The sequence below is a fragment of the Tiliqua scincoides genome, chromosome 4, assembly GCF_035046505.1.
Source record: "Tiliqua scincoides isolate rTilSci1 chromosome 4, rTilSci1.hap2, whole genome shotgun sequence".
Taxonomy (NCBI): Eukaryota; Metazoa; Chordata; class Lepidosauria; order Squamata; family Scincidae; genus Tiliqua; species Tiliqua scincoides.
In genome coordinates, this window is record NC_089824.1 from 193485411 (window position 1) to 193506109 (window position 20699).

A 20699-nucleotide genomic window follows, 5' to 3' on the forward strand; every position below is an offset into this window, starting at 1 on the left:
CCCTGCAAGGCTAATAGCTGTTTGGGGTCTGGGGAGGAGGATTTATAACTGGAAAATAATACAGGATATGAGAGTTCAGGAGTGAAACACATATACCCTTCCTTGCTGCTCTTCAAAATTAAAGCCTCCCACATCATTCCTGCTTGGATCCTTAGCTTCAACAATGCTGCAGCTTCAGGTGTTCCCACACTATTCACAGTGGTACCACTTAGGTGTCTCCTGACCTGAGCTGACTTCTTGGTTCAAATATCAAGTTTAAATGACACATCATCATGGCCTCTTCATAATTCTTTGTGCTCATAAGAGTTTGATTTTTTAGAGTTGGCAGCCATTCTATGGCAACCATTTTTTACATTTCCAGAGGACTGAACTGGAAGAGGGATATATTAAGGCAAGGATTTGCATAGATTAGTTAAATGTAGATTTCTGAGTCACTCTCTCTTGCAGTACCCCCTCTCCTGCATAGGAAACAAAGAAGAGAGACAGTGAGAGCCATTCTCCCTAGGAGTTGGCTGCCTTCCAAAATGCAGCTTTTCACATCTAGTTCTGAGCATTTTAGAAGCAGGGATTGAATAAATTTAGGAAGTCTTCGTGGGGAGGAGGTCATGTTTGTTTTTTTTGCTTCCAGTACAAAATGGTTGAAGGCCACCACTGAACCCAGAGACTTCCAGTCACTCGCAAGACAGAGAGCACATGGCTCTGGACACTGTTTCCTTCTCAGAAGCAGTATACCTGCTTTTGGTGTTCATGCACTCAGAGAGGCAGTACTGTAGTTGAATGTTCTAGTTTCTGATCATTCTTCACTGTTTATACAAAAGCTAATTTCAAGATCTCTTTTTCAGGGATGGTTGGTTGGCAACCTTCAGTCTCGAAAGACTATGGTGCCTACAGCACCCGGTATTCCCTGGCGGTCTCCCATCCAAGTACTAACTGGGCCTGACCCTGCTTAGCTTCCAAGATCAGACAAGATCGGGCATATATCCATGGGAAATTAGTTAGGATTGGGCTGTTAGTAGAGAGAAATGTATTTAAGAGAGATCCTTTAGCACTGAATTAGGGTGGAAACAATTTGTTAACCACACCAACTATTCAGTTTGGTAGTTCCTTGTGGGACTTTAAAACTGAAAATCATGAACAATCCTTCTGAGACACTTTCATAAAGTAGACAAATTACATCTTTGTAGTAACAATGCCTGTTCAGAACTAAATGTACAGGCAATCCATATACAGAAAATGACTCACCTCTGAAATGATCTCTTGTGTCACATTTCCACTGTAGAAAGCTGAGACTCCTCCTGCTCCAAGCAAGTCCAAAAGAGCAGCCAGGTCTGGTCTTCTCATAAACCTGCCAGGTAACAAGGGTTGGCCATCTGGAAGGAAGGTCTCTCTGAACTTATCTGAGTAGTTATGCTGTTGCTTCACTTTTTGGATAGCCATGGCTACAGGCAACAGGAGAGACAATGGGTGGGTGAATGGTAGTGTCTACAAAAGATGCTCAGTCCAATACAACATGACAGAAATCTAGAAAGATTGTCTCCACAGAGGCATCTGTGTTATGATCTTCAGTGGAGACTTTGCTTTGAGTGGTCTCAACTTTGGAGATAAGGTTGATGGGAATCAGGCAGCGCTGGCCCCAGGAGCAGTGGGGCCCAATGTGAGCCATTCCCAGTGGGGCCACCCTCTTTACAGCCCCCCACTCTCCATTCAGCCATGGCGACTGCTGCCACAGAGACAAGAGTGTTTGTGGTGCCATGTGTGAAACATGGGACCCAGAAATGAAGTGATGACATCACTGCCAACTGCTTCCGGAAGACCCATTTTGGGTTGTTTGGAAGCAGGGGCCAATGGGAGGACTGAGCACACAGACACTCTGCTCACCCACCAGCCTTCAAATGTGCTGAGATCCCAGCTGCAGCAGTGGGCGATCCCCTCACCACACCAGTGCACGGCCCCCAAAAGTGCAGGACCCAATTTGATGACATTGGGCACATTGGCCTAAAACCAGGGCCCTGGAACCCTGGGATAGGGCCTTCTCTGTGAAGGTGCCTTGGGTATTGAAGCACAGTATGAACCATGCCCCATCCCACTGACAGAAGCCATAGTACCACCAACTGCCCAGAGAGGAAGGGGCAGCAAAGAAGAAGGAAAAGCCAGCAGGGCAAAGAGTCACCATTACAATCTCTGAATGTTGGTGCTCTTCAAACTGATTGAGCTCCTTCTCCCTGACGGTGGCCATAGAAATACCAACTCTTCTGTGAGGAAGAGGAGGAACCAATAAGGCATATCTCATCTGCCTCCCTTTTCTATTGTAATATTTCCTATTGTTTGATTTTACATAAGCCTATCTGAGAACCCTGTCAGCTGAAGGGTAAGGTGCAAATGCATTACCAGTGCCCCAGTAATTGGGGGAAAGACAGAATGCAAATATTTAAAATAAATAATAAACAGTAAATAAATAAAATAAAAAGAAGACCCAGCCCTCCCTGCATCTACCTAGCAGAGATCTACTTAAGTAACATTTGGGCTCCAGGTGAAGCCTGTTCTTTTGCCCAAGCTATATCAATAATTGGCCAACTGACCCATGTTGTTCTATGCTGTCTTCTGCTTGGCTTTCTTTTCTGTGGGTGCTGTGTTTGGATCCTTTTTAAACGGATTGATTGTTTTGTTTTGCAATTATATTACCTGATGAATTGTAAGCCACCTTGAGGTTGAAAGGCTGAGTGAGGAAAGAAGAGTGTACATGAAAGAGAGCAAATGAGGATATATATGGGGAACATACACAATACGTGAGTTATGTAAGTTATGTGAATGTCTTTGAGTCCTGCAGTTTCAAGCTAATATGACATGCTCCTAAATGTGTTCGGAAAAAAGACATTTGCTTTGATCCCCAGAGCCCCAGCTGGCTTCCTAACAGAGGTCAAGAAACATGATTCATCAAATTTTGCGATCATTGGATCCAGAAAACAATTCATGGTAGTGATAAGAGGTCTTGATAAGCAGCAATTTATGGGTATTAGATTGACACAAGCAAACTGTGTCAATTGCCATTGCCTATTCTGCAGTCACCATGTGAAGGCAAACAAGAACTGTTACTCCGTGATGATGCGCTCTGTGAGAGGACATGAAGTTTTAAGCCAGTTGTTATATTAACCCAATTGCATGGAATGTACCCATAAGCACAAGAAAAAGATGGGGTAGAAAAATGGAAGGAAGGAAGGAAGGCTGTTTCAGTGGTAGTTGTAGTATATAGGCTTCAGTCTGCAGCTTCAACCCTGAGAAAAGAAGTCTGAAAAACTTTGCAGTTGCTAACGTGAAATGCAATACAGACTGTCCAAACAACCTTGCCTTAGACTTTGATTCAATGATCTCACCTAAATCATGCGTGACATTGAATCCATCCGCAGCTACATCTGCAGCAAGGCCCAACAACTGTCTCCATGGCAGCCTGGCCAACAAAAAAACACAGTCATATGATGGTTATTACACCATGATGAACATGTTAGACATCAAATCCATGTTTTAAATAGAGTTAGAGTCTATGTAATTACCCTTCTCTTGCTGTGTTGTACTTGAGATGCACAACAGCTTAACAATAAGTGATACAGAACATTGGAAGTTGTCTTCTACAAAACATTAGCCAAATTAGCTCAGTATTGTCTACAGTTGTTGACATTCTCCAGGGTTTCAGACAGGGTTCTTTCCCAGGCCTACCTGGAGATGTCAGGGATTGAACCTGGGACTTTCTCCAGATAAACCATATGCTCCACTGCTGAGCAGGAGCACCTCCTCGAACATTCAAGAGGGAATTATGAATTGAATATAATACCACTGAGAAAAAACACTCTCATATCTAAAAGAGGGCCATGCCACACGTTTACATAGCAACAAACCTGTGTTTGCCACTGAATGCCACTCAATCCTAGGCTACATTTATTTTTCAGCTAGAAAACAGCTGGAAGCGACTTCACTAGCATGCTTCTAGCATGCTTCTAGCATGCTTGAAAAACAGACAACAGAAAATGGTAATCCTCAATAGGACTGGGCTGTCAGTCTTCCAGTCTTCCAACAGGAGGGTACAAGCCTTGCAAATGTCCTTACCTCCCATAAGACTGGTGTGCTTCATGGAGTCCTTTGATCATGCCTGGAACACCAACCAGGAGACCAGGCTGAAAAAAAGAAGACATAATGAAAGAGTTCTCAAAAGGTAATGGCTCTAGTTAAGCAAGGTAAACACTTTTTTTTAAAATCCCCAAATGGAAAGCATTAAAGAGGAGACGGACTTTATTTTTTTTTAAGAGAACAAGCCCTTATGGGCTCTAGAAAAGGTGGGTGGGATTTTGAATATACCAAATAACACCAGGGCTCCCATCAGAGTTAGAGGGGATGCTGCAGTTCACAGCTTTTAATTGCGCAACAGGGAACCAGAACAGGTAAGTTACGAGGGATTCATGAGGACATTTACCAGCCACCCTCCCCCTAAACAGTAAAGGGTCTCTCACACCTTTGTTTCCCAAGCCTTCCTAAGGCCCTCTTCTTGGATGCTGAAGGGGGCTGTCTCTCGGAAATCAATCACCCGGCTCTCATTCTTCCTGATGTCATGAACCAGCATTACTCCTCCACTGCAACAGAGCCACATGAGAGTGAAACATACATTGAGAATGGCTTGCCAGCTATGGGATGACAAAGAATCTTTCACCTGTAGCTACAGTGTCCGCACCCTAAGGCTGTGCCAACCATGTACTCACCAGTTTGGGGTTCAATTCCTAGCTCCTATAAGCGAGTTCTATCAGACAAGTAGGAGGAATTTCCTGTTTATGTTAATGGGTTGTGTTGTTTGCCATTGTTATCCAGCCTCAGTTTCCCAACTGTTAAAATAAAACCTTAGAGCTTAGATTAGCTTTTTCTTTTGGTGAACAGAACCCTAGAGAACATCATTCTCCTGACAAAGTTCCAGTTCCCACCAAGATGGTTAATGAGTTTTCTGGACTGCATGTGGCTGCTAAGATAACTGAATGCTCCTCCATACAAAAATGTCTTCCAATAGAAAAGTCACTGTCAAAGGAAAGGGTTTTAGGTCGGATTTCTCCTTAAAAGGGTAGCGTCCCAAAAGCAAACATGAACACCTTCCATCGGGGATCGCAAAAACACCAGGGATGTACTAAAGTCACTGAGCCTGAGTCACAAGTTGAGTCGCCCATCGTGACTTGAGAAAAATTTCAAGTCTTTTGAGTCTCACATCAGAGTCATTTAGAGAAACAAATCTAGTTGCAAGTCAAGGAATTTTCTGAGCAAAACTCCATAGAAAAAAGGGTTGTGGTGGCGGCGGGGTGTGTGTGTCTCTGTGCACGTGAGTTGTCATTTAACACTCTTCTGATGTTCCCACCCCATCTGCATTCCAGTCAGCTATATGTTGAAGTCAGGAATGGGCAAATCAGTCACTGCTTGACTCAAGTCGAGTCACAAGTCTCTGCCCCCCACAATTTGACTTGAAAACAAATCATAATCAGGGCATTTTCTGAGTCTCCCATAGTGTTTTCGCAACTCAAAAAGACTCGAGTCTTGAGCCATGGAAAAAAACAGGGCTGCTGCCAGTGTGTGTGTGGGGGGGGGGGGGGAGAGAGAGTTCTCTTTAAACACTCCCCTGATGTCACAGCCCATCTGTAAACAAGGCGGGAGGGGGTGGGAAGGACTGCATGAGAGTGGTGTAGAAATGGCAAGAGGGAGGAGGGTCATGTGCAACAGCTGCAAGGCTTACCAGAACGACATAGTCTTTTGCAGCTCTACTGCAAAGGTAGTCGCATTGCAGCCAGTCATTCAATTAAGCTTCCTGCTTCCAACTAACAATGGAGTCATGAGGAGCCATGTGTTGGAAAGCGTGATCGCTATAAACCGCCTCTCCCCACTCCCCTGTCTCCTCCCTCTGCCTGGGCTTCTCCAGCCAATCCTAAGGCAAGAACCCCCTTGAGCTCCTCCTTCTGCTCTCCCACATCCTAAGGAAAACCACCAGACTGCCCATCCTTTGTCCACTGACCATTGGTTCTTTCAGAGATGGACAAGAGACCCCACTCCCACATCCCACTCAATGCAAAACCAAAACATTAACCCTTCCCTGCCTCCTGGCTGGAATGTCCCTGCTGCTTGCTGGTCTGAATGATGGCTCCAAGGTCTATCACGCTGTGAAAAAGGTAAGCTAGCACATCCAGACACAGACAGACTCCAGTGCACATGCGTGGTGAATCAGTGCTGAGACAAGTGGCCTCAGACTCAAGTCAATGCCTGAGTCATCGGCGCAAGTGACTCGAGACTCCACAAGTCAGCGAAAACACTGATTTTCGCAACTTGGACTCACCTGACTTGAGTTTCATCCCTGGTTGAAGTCCTTGACTTCAAACACCATGTATGTAAACAAAAGCTGTGCTATTTTTCAAGTTTAGCAGTACAGAACAACGATTGGTTGCGAGTCGAGTTGAATTTGAAGAAGTTCACAATTTCAGTCAACATGAGTGATCAAAAAGAGCCGCTTAGCACAACAAGTTGAGTCAACCCAAGTGAAGTGCCCATCCCTAGGAAACACTGCTTTACAACCTTTGGGGTAGGAATAAGTGCTTATTCTTGATGAATATGTGATCGTCCTTGACAAAGACAGGTGCAATTCCACCATAAAAATGTTATCAAAGAACTTTGTCCTTTCAAACCTTCTGCTGCACTGGTTTCCTCCCTTGTGTCACTTGTGTATATACCTTGTATATACTTATGTCATTGCTAGTTACATAACCAGGTTTAGTTTGTAACCAGGATTGTGTCACCTTGAGTAAACTACTATTATTATTTGGTTAGTCACAGCTCACCCTGATGTAGAAGCTGTAAAACCAAAGGGTGGCAACAAAAAAGTTCTAAATAAAGAAAATAAGGAGACATAAGGAGCACCCGTGTGCTTGGAAGGACATAGTCTGGGATGCTGAGGTATCAGTGTGCTTCTGAAAAATCCTCTCAAGAGATAGCCAGCAGTAGCCCATTCTCTGTCCAGCATGCAAAAGAGAGAGAAGACTATACAAAGAATCATTGTCTCTTTTCCCCAGCAGCAGAACTGTGAGCAGGGATTGTTTTTTTAAACCATGCTTTAATTACAATTGGACAGAGCCAATGGAGGTCAGATCCATGGGCTAGATTTGGTCTGCCTGCTATCAGCTGGCTACTTCCTATTACAAAGGGTTGTCCCTCATCCACAGGGGAAAAAAATTGAACACAGTGAGCACCAGATTGCTACAGCTCCATTGGAGAGTCATCACTCATCTCCATGATGTCACTTTCAAAATACAGATGTAGCAACACTGTTCCTATGATCTTGCATGAAGAGCACAATCAAAGCTCTTTTTTCTAACAGAATTTCTTTGAAAACAACATTAGAATGAAGGATGAGGAAGATAAGAAGTCCCAAAGTGTTTTTAAAAAAATTGTCAGCAAAACCACCTTTGAAACAAAGTGGAGAATAAAGTGGGAATACCATAACTTGTGCATCCCTGATCTGCCAAATCGGGAATTTGTCCTTAGCCCTATTTATTCAGCTGCTGGTATTGCTATGAGGATGACTGGCTGCTGCTTGTTCTGTGCCTGACACACATTCATATAACACTACAGTTGTACAATGCCAACAAGTAGTCCTACACTCAAGACACACTCTGCTCTCCAAACTTGGACAGAGTGAAATGAATGTGACCATTTAAAGAGTGTCTTTTGGCTATTTGAGTTCCATACAAAACCTTACGGCCCAATCCTAATAAGGGCCTGTGCTGGTGAAACACACATTCCTCCAGCATGCACTTTCACAAAAGTGCTGTAAAGTGCTTTGTGACAGCGCAAGGCCCAGGTACGGCGTGGTTGTCAGGAAGCCTGCTGAAGCAGGTAGGTCCAGTGCAGAGTTGGGGGAGGGCTGGGAAGAGGTAGAACAGGGCAAGGGTAGATTGAACGGGGTGGCAATGTGGGCTAAGACTGGGCAAATAGGGCCTGAAAGAGGAGCAGGATTGGTGGTGCCAGCATGTGCCATATCCAAACCCCATTCCTCGGCCTGATCCACATATCGCTGGCACAAGTCCAAGTTGACCTGTTGTGACTGCTGGAACTTACCCAGGGGCAAAGAGACAATTGTCCCCTTACCCTGAGGAGACTTCCAGCAGCCAAAAATCCCCCACAGGATGCAATGTAGCTCACACAGGCACTGCTGCATCACCATGCTGGATTGGGCTCTTAGTCAGTGACATTGGGAAACAAGTCTGGTGGCTACTTCTCTACTAAAACTGTAGGTATGTTCATGTTAATCCCCAATTAGAACAACAATCTTGCACATTAAATCAGCCAGCAGGTAAATGCAGTCTCAACTCGTTTTAACCTTTGTGGTCTTTTTGTCTGTTTAGTGAAACCTGAACATTGTGTGTGTGTTTGTGTTGCTTTTTCAAAATCAGCTTTGAGACCAAATAAGAGATTCCAGTTTCAGCAAATGTTTTCTCAAATCCCATCTGATGGGCCATTCTCAGGTGACAGTGTTTACATAATATACCCTGGAACTTCCTGGTGTTCTGGCCACCAAAAGCTTGAAAATCTCTCTCTTGCATAATGCCTTTTTGAAAACAATTCTGCCATGAATGAAGGGAGGCAACAGCTCCAGGCAATGGGTCAGGCTTAAAGGAAGCAAAGATTGGTGAAACTGGCAGCTGAATTGGGCCTTTAGTTGGCAACCTTCAGTCTCTGGTATCGCGCTCAGAGCGCGACTGGGCCTTTAGAATGCAGAAATTCTACCAGCTTACAATCTCCAAAGCTAGGAGTGAAGAAATCCTCCTAGTTTCCAGGAAACATGCTTGCCTCTTGGATGAGGCTGCACAACAGTCCTTTCACGGTTTTATTTTTCAGACCTCTTTGGAGGCAACAGCAGACAGGTTCCAAACATTTACTTCTGACCCATTGTGGCATGACCAGAATGATGTCACTGTGTACACTGCTGAGAGTTTGGTGGCTCAGTTGGACCATGAACTTTTCCAGCAGACACAGAGGCCAGGCAGAAGCTTGGGTGCTGCCCACCTTGCCTTGGACTAAGCTCTAAATCTGAGGGTTAGGTGTGTTTTTTCAACACTCTCAGGCCTTATAGTTCAAACACGTGGGATATTTAGCCTACAAAAGACTAGCGTGCCTGGCTGACATGACACAGGATGTGACATCCAAATAACTGAGTGCTCACACCAAGCACAGATATTTCCCAAGGAAAAAATGTACTTGCATTTTTAAAAAATAAAATCCCATGCCACTGGATATATGCCACAACACCAAACTGGGAAGCAGCCATTTGGATGCATCTTTAGTCCATTACACATACTCCTTAAAAAGGAGAAGAATGACACCATCATATCTCCTTTCAGCACTTTTGGGTAACATCTGAAGACACGCTTAGATGCATAGACTCATTGCAATCTGCCTGATTCTTACACAATATCAGCCCAGAGTATTAGAAAGTACTGTTGTTGTGTCATGGATAGAAATTTTCTGGTGAAGCTTATTTCCTTCCAGCAATTCTAAGTAATTTTTTCAGGAGGCCCTTGTGTTGGCTGTTAAATCTTGATCATTGAATTCAGGCTCTAAACAGGTATTGATAACTTCATTGATCTGAATATACAGCTCTCTGGCAAGTCTCCTGACTCAGACCTGCAGCAGGATTTCCTCTAATCTAAGGCGAAAAGCCTGAAGTTTGGGCTGATCTTTCCTGCATGGGAAAGCAAGTAGAAGCGCAATCCTAACCAACTTTCCAGCACTGGCATAGCTGTGCCAGTGGGGCATGTGCTGCATCCTGCAGTTGGCGGGGGCAGTCATGGAGGTCTCCTCAAGATAAGGGAATGTTTGTTCCCTTACCTTGGAGTAGCATTGCCCAGCATTGCCCAACTTGGTGCTGGAAAGTTGGTTAGGATTGCGCCCAGAAGGAGCTAGCAGCCAGCATTCCCTGTATTGGCCATAGTAGAACAATGCATGTTTCATTTTGCTAGAGGACCATTTGACAGCAGCAGCCATGATCCCACGCATTCCCTCATGAAGGGGGTCATAAAGGAACCAGATCTTAAAACCTGCATCAACCACCACTTGTTTGAACAGTAAGATGCATACAACATGCAGTCTTATGAGAGGCAATGAATATACTGCTGACTTCCAAGCTCTCATGCAAGTGGCAGCATCAACATTCAGATGTGCCATCCACAAGTGGCCAGGGAGCCGAACATGGTTGGGACTTTTTCAGAAGACAAGTTTCATGCAAGAACAAGATAGATACTGCTGTGGAACCTTTAAAAAAATAATTTCTCTGCTGATCATGGGAATCCACCTGAAGAGAAAAGCTGAGCTCTGGTTTCTGATGACTAATTGTCTTTGTACAATTCCCAGTGCAACATAACAAGATGGCAAATTACAAGAAAAGGAGATGATGGTGGATACCTACCCGCCAATGCCAGCTGTGTGTGGGTGAATAATTCCTGAGCATAAGGCTGAGGTGATGGCTGCATCCACCGAGGAGCCTTGCTTATTCAGTACCTCAATCCCAAGCGCGGTGCAACGGGCAGCATCCGTGACCACGGCACCTTGATGAAATATCTGTGAGAAGCCAGAATGTCAGTTAAAAGCTGACGCTGATGGCAACTGGACATTCAGAAATGAACAGCTACCCAAGAAATCTGGAGAGATTATTTGGGGCTCCTTCAGGAAATGTTGCACAGGATCTAGTCATATTTTCTCATGGTGCCGTTTCATTATCTCACACCAAAATATATTGCAGTTCAAGTGTGGGGAAGATGCAATTCCCTATTATGAGAAAACTGCGTTTTCCAAGGAGAAAAATGCATGGGCATTCCTGAGCAGGACAAAATAAGCTACAGGTGAAACTTATCAATCCTGGAGTAAGATGGCAGGTTGTAGGTACACCCTCACAGCAGTGCAGGGACAGTGACATGCAACTGACTTCTTCAATAAATAGGCCATTCTAATGCTCCCAAAGTTGAAGGTGAGTTCACAGCACTGAAAACTGCTGGTAACTATGGGAACTATTAAAAGCAAGAAGTAGTTATGCAAATCTTATTTGATCTCAAATGGGTACTGTAGGTTAAGTACGCAGTTCCGAACATAGCCCTTTCAATTGTACACAGCTGAGCGCACAACGAACAGCTGCATACAAAATAAGACACAACAACTGCTATACCTGAAAGGCAGGCCTTCCCACTTCAGTACAAGAGAAAGAAGGTGAGTCAGATACCTCTTCTTACCTGGGGGTCTCCAAAGTAGATCTGCATGATTAAGGCCACCGTGACTCCTGTAGCGAACGTTAGGCAGGCGGTGATGATCACAGTCAGACCGTCCTGGCGACAGCTGCAGTCCCTGGAGAATGGGTCTTTGCTGGTCTCCCTTAGTGGCGAGACATCCTGACTGCCCATTTCAGATGAAGAAGAAGGCAAGCGCTGAAGGCGAGCTGATTTTAAGAAGGAGTCTGGATCTTCATTCAGAAAGGAGAGAAAGCCAATGAGAGTTAGATACTGAATGGGCACAAACTCAGATTCTTCCTATTTCAAAGCCTGCACAGGCACTCATGTTACACCTGTGCCAGCCTTCCTTCTTGGTTTGAGCTTGGAGGTAATTTGCTGGCTCAGGGCCACTATTAAGGGCTCAGCTTACACATACTTCCCATTAATTATTGGCAGTCTTAAATAGTTTAGTGTAAGTGGGCCATTCTACCTCCTGGGCTCACCACCTGACATGTGCACCTGCTGAACATGATCATGACTGGCACTTCAACCCCACTCACCATATTTCTTGAACCATGTACTCTTGCACATGAGAAAATATGAAGCTGCCTTGTACTGAACTAGACCACTGGTTCAACTAACTCAGTGTCGTCTACCCTAGTTGGTTGTGCCTCTATAGGTTTTCAGGAAAGTGTCCTTTCCAATTCTATCAAGAGATACAAAGGACCTAACCTGGGCTTGTCTGGATGCAAAGCATGTGTTCTTCCACTGAGCTACAACCAAGAGTCAACATGGCAGCAGTGGGGATCATAGAGTCATAGAGTTGGAAGGGACTTATAGGATCATCAAGTCCAGCCTTCTGCCAATGTAGGCTGTCTGCAACTACAACATACCAAAGAGAGGGCTACCCAGCCTCTGTTTAGAGCCCTCCAACAATGGAGAGGCTACCACATTCCAAGACTGGTTGTTCCAGAGCCAAACTATTCATACTATGAGGAAGTTCTTCCTAATGTTTAATTGAAATCTGCCTTGTAGTAATTTAAACCCATTTTTCCTGGTCCTCTGGCACAACAGAGAACAAATCTGCTACATCTTCCACATGACAGCCCCTTAGATATTTAGGGCGCAATCCTAACCCCTTATGTCAGTGCTTTCCAGCACTGACATAAGGACAACGCAGCTCTGAGGTAAGGGAACAAACATTCCCTTACTTTGAGGAGGCCTCTGTGAGTGACACCCAACTGCAGGATGCAGCACATGTCCCATTGGCACTGCTATGCCAGTGCTGGAAAGCATTGCCATAAGGGGTTAGGATTGTACCCTTATAGTTACTTCACCTCTTAACTGTCTCTTCTCCAAGGTAAAAATGCCCAACTCCTTCAACCTGTCCTCATAAAACATGGTGTCCAGCCTCCTCACCATCCTAGACACCCTTCTCTAGACCTTCTCCAGTTTGTCAATATCCATCTCAAACTGCAGTGCCCTAAACTGGTGAGGTCTGACAAAAGCAGAATACAGAGATAACATTATTTCTTATGATTTTGATACTATATTTCTGTTCAAGCGGCCTACAATCACATTTGCTGCATCCTTGCCACCATATCACACTGCTGTCTTATGTTTAGCTTGTCACCTACTAAAAGGTCTCAATCTGTTTCACATGTACTGCTGGTTAGGGTAGTATCCCCATTCCTATATTTGTGCTTCTGATTTTTTCCTACCAGAACACAGAATTTTTGCATTTATTCCTGTTAAAGTTCATTTTGTTCAAATTCGCCTAGTTTTTCATCCTATCAAGATCATCCTGGATCCTGTTCCTATCCTCTAAAGCAGGACTCTCCAAATACTGGCTCACAGGGCAGATCCGGGGTTTGGAAAAAGCCCACCCATGAGCGGCGCTTACCATTCTGCATCCCTGTGTCCAGATCAGCTTGAAAGAAATGCAGTGCTGAGGCAGAACGGTAAGCACTGCTCAGGACGGGGAGTGCTTTTTCAGGACACAGTGGTTGCCATTTTGGAGACCACTGCTCTAAAGTATGAGCTACTCCTCCCAGTTTGGATCCATCTGCAGATTTGATGAGCATGCCTTCCACTCCCTTATCCAAGTCATTTATAAAGATATTGAACAAAACCAGGCCCAAGAGAAAGCCCTGAGGCACCCCACTCATCACTTTCCTGTAGGTGGACAAGGAGCTATTGACAAGCACTCTCTGGGTATGGTCCACCAGCCAGCCAAGATCCACCTAACAATAGCATCATCTACCCTGCATCTGCCCACCAGCTAGTTCACCAAGATGTTGTGGAAAACCTTGTCAAAGGTCTTACTGAAATCCAGATATATTATGTTCACAGCATTCTCTTCAACTACTGAGTTTGTCACTCTAATGTAGAAGGCCATAAAGTTTGTCTGACATAAATTTACTTACCTTACAGCACTATTCCCCACACACTTCCGAACATGTCGGTTGTTGAAGAAGTTATACCCTTCAATTACCACAGATTACCCCACCAGGTTTCAGAAATGCATACTCAATTGTGCTCACTTTCTGAAGCAAATGTTCATCTAGTTCATCGTGTTTGATGCCCATGCTTTGTACATTGGTAAAGACACACATGAAACCACAGGGAGAACCCCCATTCCACTTCTCCACTTTGTTCCTTGCAATTGTGTCTCCCATGCCCCAGTCCCAGTGACCTCTACATCACCCATGTTCCTAGCCCCCATGATTTCTGCAACGATTTGCACTCAAGGAGATATAGGCAGGTAACCTTGGTTGTTGGCAAAGCCTAGCCATTGACCCACAAGCTCCCTCCCTCTATCTTCTTATCTCATACACAGTCAAATAGACGGCATGCTTACAGTGAAGCTTGTCTTTTCCTTCTTTGTGCAACTGTGTGCTTGAGAGTCTAGGACTCTTAAGGCCCAAACCTAAGAGCTTGTTACACCACCAGAATGTGAATTCCAGTGTCATAACATGCATCCCAGTATCACAAATGCAGCATGCCAGAGAGCGCAGCCTGGCCACTACCAGAAGTAGTGAGCCAGGTTCACTCAGTGATGAACAGGAGATGCCCACTGCTGCAAGTAAGACTACGCAGAGATGAGAGGAAGGCAGGGTGGAAGTGAACGGGGCAAGGGGTGGGCAAAATGGGAGGTGGCGGGGATAGGGAGGAGGGTGGATTCGGTCCAGGATGGGTTTGTGTGTGTGTGTGTGTGTGTGTGTGTGTGTGTGTGTGTGTGTGTGTGTGTAATTTCATGCGCTAAAATTCATTTTATTTATAACAAATCAAAATCAATATATACAATAAAAAAAACTAAACAACATAACTAAATACAACCAAATCTACTAATAGGAAAGACATAATTTTATATTATATTCTATTATGTTATTAGAGAGAAAGAGCATCCAGTATGGGTTTGGTGGCAGCACTATTCATTGAATTCTCACCCCCTTCCTGAGCTTGATCCACCTTCACAGGTCCATACAGACTTTCACCAGTGATATTGCTGATGCAGGTCTGAGTAGACCCAGTAGACCTGGTGGGTTGCCCTGGGCTTAACCCCGGGCAGGGAAATATATCCTTACCCCAGGGAGACCTCTGGAGGCTGAAACTCCTCCATAGGATACAGCAAACACTTAATTGGTGCCACTGCATTGCCACACGGGGTTTGGACTGCCCAACTGCAATCCTATACACATTTTCTGGGAGTAAGACTCACTGAACACAATGGGACTGACTTATGAGTAGATATGCATAGGATTGTGTCGTTTGTCTTTTTTAAAAAAAAATTTAAGGGTGAGGCTGAGATTAGCACTCAGACCTCAAACAAGTTATTCTCTTTGGCTGATTCATCAAGAACACCACTGCCACTTAATTCTTGGGGGAATTTTTGTGGCCTGGTTAAGAGTGATGTTTCAGGGGGAGAGAATAGCCCTCCCACAAATGATTGGTTTCTAAGGGCTCAGTCCTTGCCTGTAGCCCTGGTTTAAGCTACAGAGAACTGATTTCCCAATGGCCTTTCCTCCCTCCTTATGCCATTTTATGCCTCTTTGTCCCCGCATGGATTTTGTTCTCTCTGTCTCATGTTTTAGGCCTATTTGTGTGAGCAATTGCTGCACAAATTGCATTGCATTGTTATTTTGATTCCTCTTCCCCACTGTTATTATCCCTACAATAAAAGTTCTTTGTGGTTGGTCCTTTTCTCCTGCCTCCCTCTTTTTTCTGTACCATTCCACTGAGTTGCATCATTGGCCACAGCACTCAGTCCCTGCACCTGTAATAGATTTACCCCACATACACATATTACACTTGGTTTTAAAAGCACACCCAGTAACACTATGCACACTATGCACATCTGTTCACCCAGGTAAGTGCGGGAGCACAGGACATATGGTAATCCACCACACATGAGCACTGTACCTACAGAAGACAGGTTTACAATTTATATAAGAAATATCATGTACATCATGTGCCATGTACACCAAGTTCAACTCAAGTACTTATACTTATGCCATGCATATCAAGTATAACTCTGTATATACATACAGGTTGTGCCTTATTATCCATGGAGGCTCCGTTTTGGAACCCTCAGTGGATAAAAAAAATCAGTGGCTGCCACATCAGTCGAAAAATGGTAGACCCACTTTTGAAGACCCACTTCCAGGTTTCTTGCTCCTCTACTGTTACCCCAGAATGCATTGGTATAGACACTATACTGCATTCAGCCACTAGATGGGGTGAATAATGGAATCTAATGGAAAGAAATTATAAATATCTAACAGTGCAAAGGAAGGAAATTGGATTTTGGTGCATTTTTTGCCTTGTTACAAGGCATTTTTTGCCTTGTTACAAGGTGAACCTCGGTATCAGTGGTAAGTCAAATCAGTGGATACCAAATCAGTGGATAACAAGGCATGACTTGTACATCCATACACATTTGCCACCTAAGTGGGCCTGAGAAATGCTGCATTTGAGATTTGAAAGAGAACAACTTGAAAAACCAATGTTTCATTCATATTATTCCAGGGAGGAAGAGTGCATCATGCGGAACTGTTGCCAAAATTACTTTCCTGCATGTCCTCATAGAATAGTTTTGTTCTGTAGGTGGTATATTTTCTGAGCTATTTTTAGAGATTACAAATACACATGGCAGGGATGGTATTCCTTTTGAGGAAGGAATAGATAGTACCAAGTAGGTGTGTGCACAGAGGTGGTCATGATTAAGAAAAAACAAAAACAAAAAACCTAGAATTGAACAGAATCAGAGTATCCCACTCATTCTTAAACCCAAGATATGAATCTTGTTATATGTTTGGTGCATGGCTATGAACTTCATATAAAGAATACAATATTGAACATGGAACCACCATGTGTAAGGGGAGACCAAAGGCCATTTTTGTTGTGTGAAATGTTGTTACCTGATCCTGCACTGCTAACGTAGCTGGAGTGAATGTAGACAATTTGGGCATTTGTTAGGAGGAATGTTGTGCTTCACAGAGTGGGAACTGTGAACATGGGTGCACACAGAGTATCTGCACACCTGCTTCTCATGCTCTCAGTATGGAAAGCCTCCATGGAAAAGCCAAACACTGTTTCTGCTACTTTAATCCCATGCTAACTTTGCAGAATATGGTTACATGTTGTCCTGAATTTTATTATTCCAGTGGTGAATTTGAAAAGCTACATTTCTGAACAGATCTATCACTTTGTGGTCTTCATTGTCAAACATAGTGACAATGAGTGGTAGTTCCACTCATTGCCACTACAAGCAACTACAAGTGGTAGTTCCACTACATGCACCACATCTACTCAGCCAGCCCATCAATGTTGGAGGGTTTGCATTCCTCCAGCACTGACTAACAAACAATTTTGCAGCTATTAATAAATGAACTTGGAGTTCTTTATCTTCTGCCCAAAATACTGCATTTTTGCTGCAGAAAAGCCAAAGCAAAAAATCTACCAGTATCTCATAGTTTTCTCAATGTTTTCAAGAAATATTTGCCAGAAGAGAGCAAAGTTGGGGATGTCTGAACAGTATGTGTAAGGTAGGGGGAGTAGCCATTTTGTTTTGTTTCTTGCATTTTAACAACTTTGAAATCTTTGCTGCACCACCCTTTTCTTGGGTGGTGGGCAGCCCAATTCTTGGGTTGGCATACTGGGCAGCCCAATCCTGAGCTGCCTGGTGCATGGGGCTGCAGTGGCGCCGAAAATGGCTGCTGCAGCATACTGCGCACTTTGCAGGCACTGCCAGCAGCTCCTCCAGCAGTCCAGAGAAGGGGACTTTTGTTCCCTTCCCCTAGGTAAGCTGAGTAGTCCTGCAATGGGGCTACTTGATTCCACCCTTGAGTCAGCATAGAAATTCGAGCCTTCAGTCAGTATAGAATTTTGAGCCTCTGAGTCTGGCCGGCAGTCCAAAACGAAGGCTCCCGCCTCTCTCCTGCCCTGCTCCTCCCCCTGGCGTGCCTCCTCCTATCTCACCACTGCTTGGTGGCCCATGAGACCGTCGAGCAGTGGAGCTCTGGTGCTCGCCTGGCACTAGCACCAGCACTAGGACCCACAAACGTGCCTTACAGCACATTTGCAACAATGCACGCTGGTGATGAGCCGGCACACCGAGCCCAGGATTGGGCTCAAAGTCGTTTTTATCCATTGTTTTGATACCTTTACAGCCTTTTAATACATGCCTTGTATTTTTTTTTCTGATTTTACCTGCCTGGTCTCAGTGCACTCAGGAACGAGCAGGTCTCCATGACTCCCAGACCGTTTATGTTCTGCTATTGTTTTATTTTTAGTGAAGGATTTTGGGGCTCCCTGTTATCCTGAGAGATTTTTTCCCCAAGGTGACCTCTTTCTGTCTGGGATCTCTAGCTTTGAGTCATGACAGCAACTACTTTTTTTCAGTTATTTCCCAGTTTGCAGGTTTATGCAGGGAGCAAGGAAGTGGGTGCTAGTTACTAACCACTAGATGCTGCACCTGACATGCACTCTGCCTTTTTTTACATGGTGGCTTAGTGGTGGGAAATGATGTTATCCTTACAAAAGGATTGACAATTTTATAAGGAATTAATGTATCTTTCACCATTGCAGCTAAAGCTGTGGACTCTGTGTTCCTATAGCTTCAGCTACTAGGTGGTGGAACCAAACTACAAGGGATAGCTATTTCCATCATCTCCTTGGTAAACTTTCCAGGGAGCTTCTGGCTGACCCAGTTGGTCTTTGGTCTCTTTCAGCAATTCTTTTATTCTTAGACCAGGAATCTGACTGTGCTCATTGCCTCTTCCACAATGGTACTGTTATCTCCTCATCAGCCATGTGAGCATTGATCACTGATGGCTGAAAACCACAAGGCATGTGGATTGCAGACATCAGAAATGAACTGCAAGAGTGCACCTGATCTCTTCCAGTTCTGGTCTTGAACCTGGTTCTTTTCCTTTAAAACCTCCCAAACATGAGCTGAAATGCTAAAGGGCCACATTTCAACATCTCTGTGAAGAAAACTATAAAAAGATGCACAGCAATGCCATTTCATCTAACACTTGGCTGCATCAGAGTCTGTAATCCCACTATTTCACAGAATATGTGATTATTGAACTTAAGAGGGCAGGAAGAAAGTAAAATGGATGGAACATGCGTTTTAATACAATGATTCTTTAAAACTGAGCAATCCTTTTACACTGTTCTTCTTGCAGTGTCAGTTGATCAGCTGATGCCATGACTATCATCACAACAACCTAAGAGCACACTTTGGACAAAGTGCAACACTTTCCCACCCCATTGATCTAAAATTAGGCATGTGTTCAATGACACCTAAAAGTGCTTCATTCTGATTGGATCATAAGACTTCACTACCATATTATAACATACTGCATATAAAAATTACATACTAAAAATAATTTCACACTGTGGTGTACATCATCCAGTAGAACATAGCTAATTATGACACAAACAACAATACTGAGTTTAAAACAATACTCCATTCAAAACAAGACACTAACCCAGGGCTTTTCAGACTGGGGCATCGCGATGCACCCAGCCTGTGGGCCCTGGCCTCTGCTTCCTTAAGGGGTGGGGGCAACCAGGAAGCAGGGAGGAGGATTGCTCCACTTTCACTTTTGCAGCTTCGGAGAGTCCTGCAGACACTCATGCAGGGCTCCCCGCACCCCTGGGGGGCTGCAGGAGGCTCTGGTAAGTGCAGCCAAGCCCCTGCAGCCCCCTGAGCGGTGTGATCCTGGGGATCGTGCTGCTGTCTTCCCCCCACCCCCACTGTGTACCCCCAGCCCCCACAAGGACTTACAGTGGTTTCCAAACTCCCTGAGAGTTTGAAAACTGCTGCACTGACCCCATAAATCCCACTGAATTCAGTGGAACTGACTTCTTAATAAACATTCATTGGACTGGGTTCCATATCTCTTTGTATTTTACTGGAGCATTACACTGATTGTTGTTGCCTGTGACATTATTAACTGTATGAAGTTCAAGTCAACGGTGTCTTAGAGTTGTGTATAAATTAAAAGCTAGCCTTATGCCTCTAAACCAGTTCTTCCAAGTTTTTTGCTAATGGTACTAGGTAATGGAATTCGGACTTTCCCAGGATCTGAAGATTAATCTATTCTCTAACATAGTGGTTCTCAAATTTTTAGCACCGGGACCCACTTTTCAGAATGAGAATCTGTTTAGACCCACCAGAAGTGATGTCATGACCGGAAGTGACATCATTAAGCAGGAAATTATTTAACAATCCTACGCTGCAATCCTACCTACATTTACCCAGGAGCAAGCCCAATTGACTGTCATTATTAAAAGCATATACATAGTAAGTAGCCTGTTCAAAAGTACAGATCTGTAACATTTCCCCAAATGCAGTCATGTACCAGGGTAGCATCAAGTCTAATATATTAAAAATAAAATGTGTGTCCTGACCCATAGTTTGAGAAACACTGCTCTAAAAGCAGCCCCCCCTCCAGCAACACTGGTCTCAGCAGTGCCACAGCAAAAGTCTGCACATTGACTTTTCCCTGACCTTGTCAGTATCACTAGAATCTAGAAGGGGGAGGGATGAAGGAAACAGCCCAGCAGCAGGTGCCCACTGCCACAGAAAGGGAGAAGGAACTGAGTAAAACCAGCATGCTGTGGTCATTCATGGTGACCAAAGAGACACTTTCATTCAGAGAGAAGTTAAAATGGTAGGGGAGGGGGGAACCATTCCCAAAGGCATACATATCTATGGGGGGGAATGGTGGGTAGATATATAAATCAATCTATAGATGAATGAAGAATCTATCATTAGACAGAATGCAGCTGTTCACCAGTGACACAAAAAGTCAAGGAAGGTTGAAGTGCAATTGTATATCCATCTTTATGGTCAATCAATTAAAAACAAAAACCATACAAGCACATTTAAAACTTAATTTGTCTTTTACACATGCTCAGCGA

At 44.2% G+C, this 20699-nt stretch overlaps 1 protein-coding gene across 1 annotated transcript in view; it reads right to left on the reverse strand.

Annotated features, from left to right (window-relative positions):
- GGT7 (gamma-glutamyltransferase 7) overlaps positions 1 to 20699 on the reverse strand; it is a 51407-nt gene that overhangs the window by 24796 nt on the left and 5912 nt on the right. Inside the window, exons 2-7 of the mRNA XM_066625505.1 lie at positions 11289 to 11515; positions 10472 to 10623; positions 4502 to 4619; positions 4099 to 4166; positions 3372 to 3445; positions 1243 to 1439 (exon numbers count right to left, since the gene is read on the reverse strand). Coding sequence (XP_066481602.1) covers positions 1243 to 1439; positions 3372 to 3445; positions 4099 to 4166; positions 4502 to 4619; positions 10472 to 10623; positions 11289 to 11515 — 836 coding nt within the window. The remainder of the gene's footprint in view (positions 1 to 1242; positions 1440 to 3371; positions 3446 to 4098; positions 4167 to 4501; positions 4620 to 10471; positions 10624 to 11288; positions 11516 to 20699) is intronic.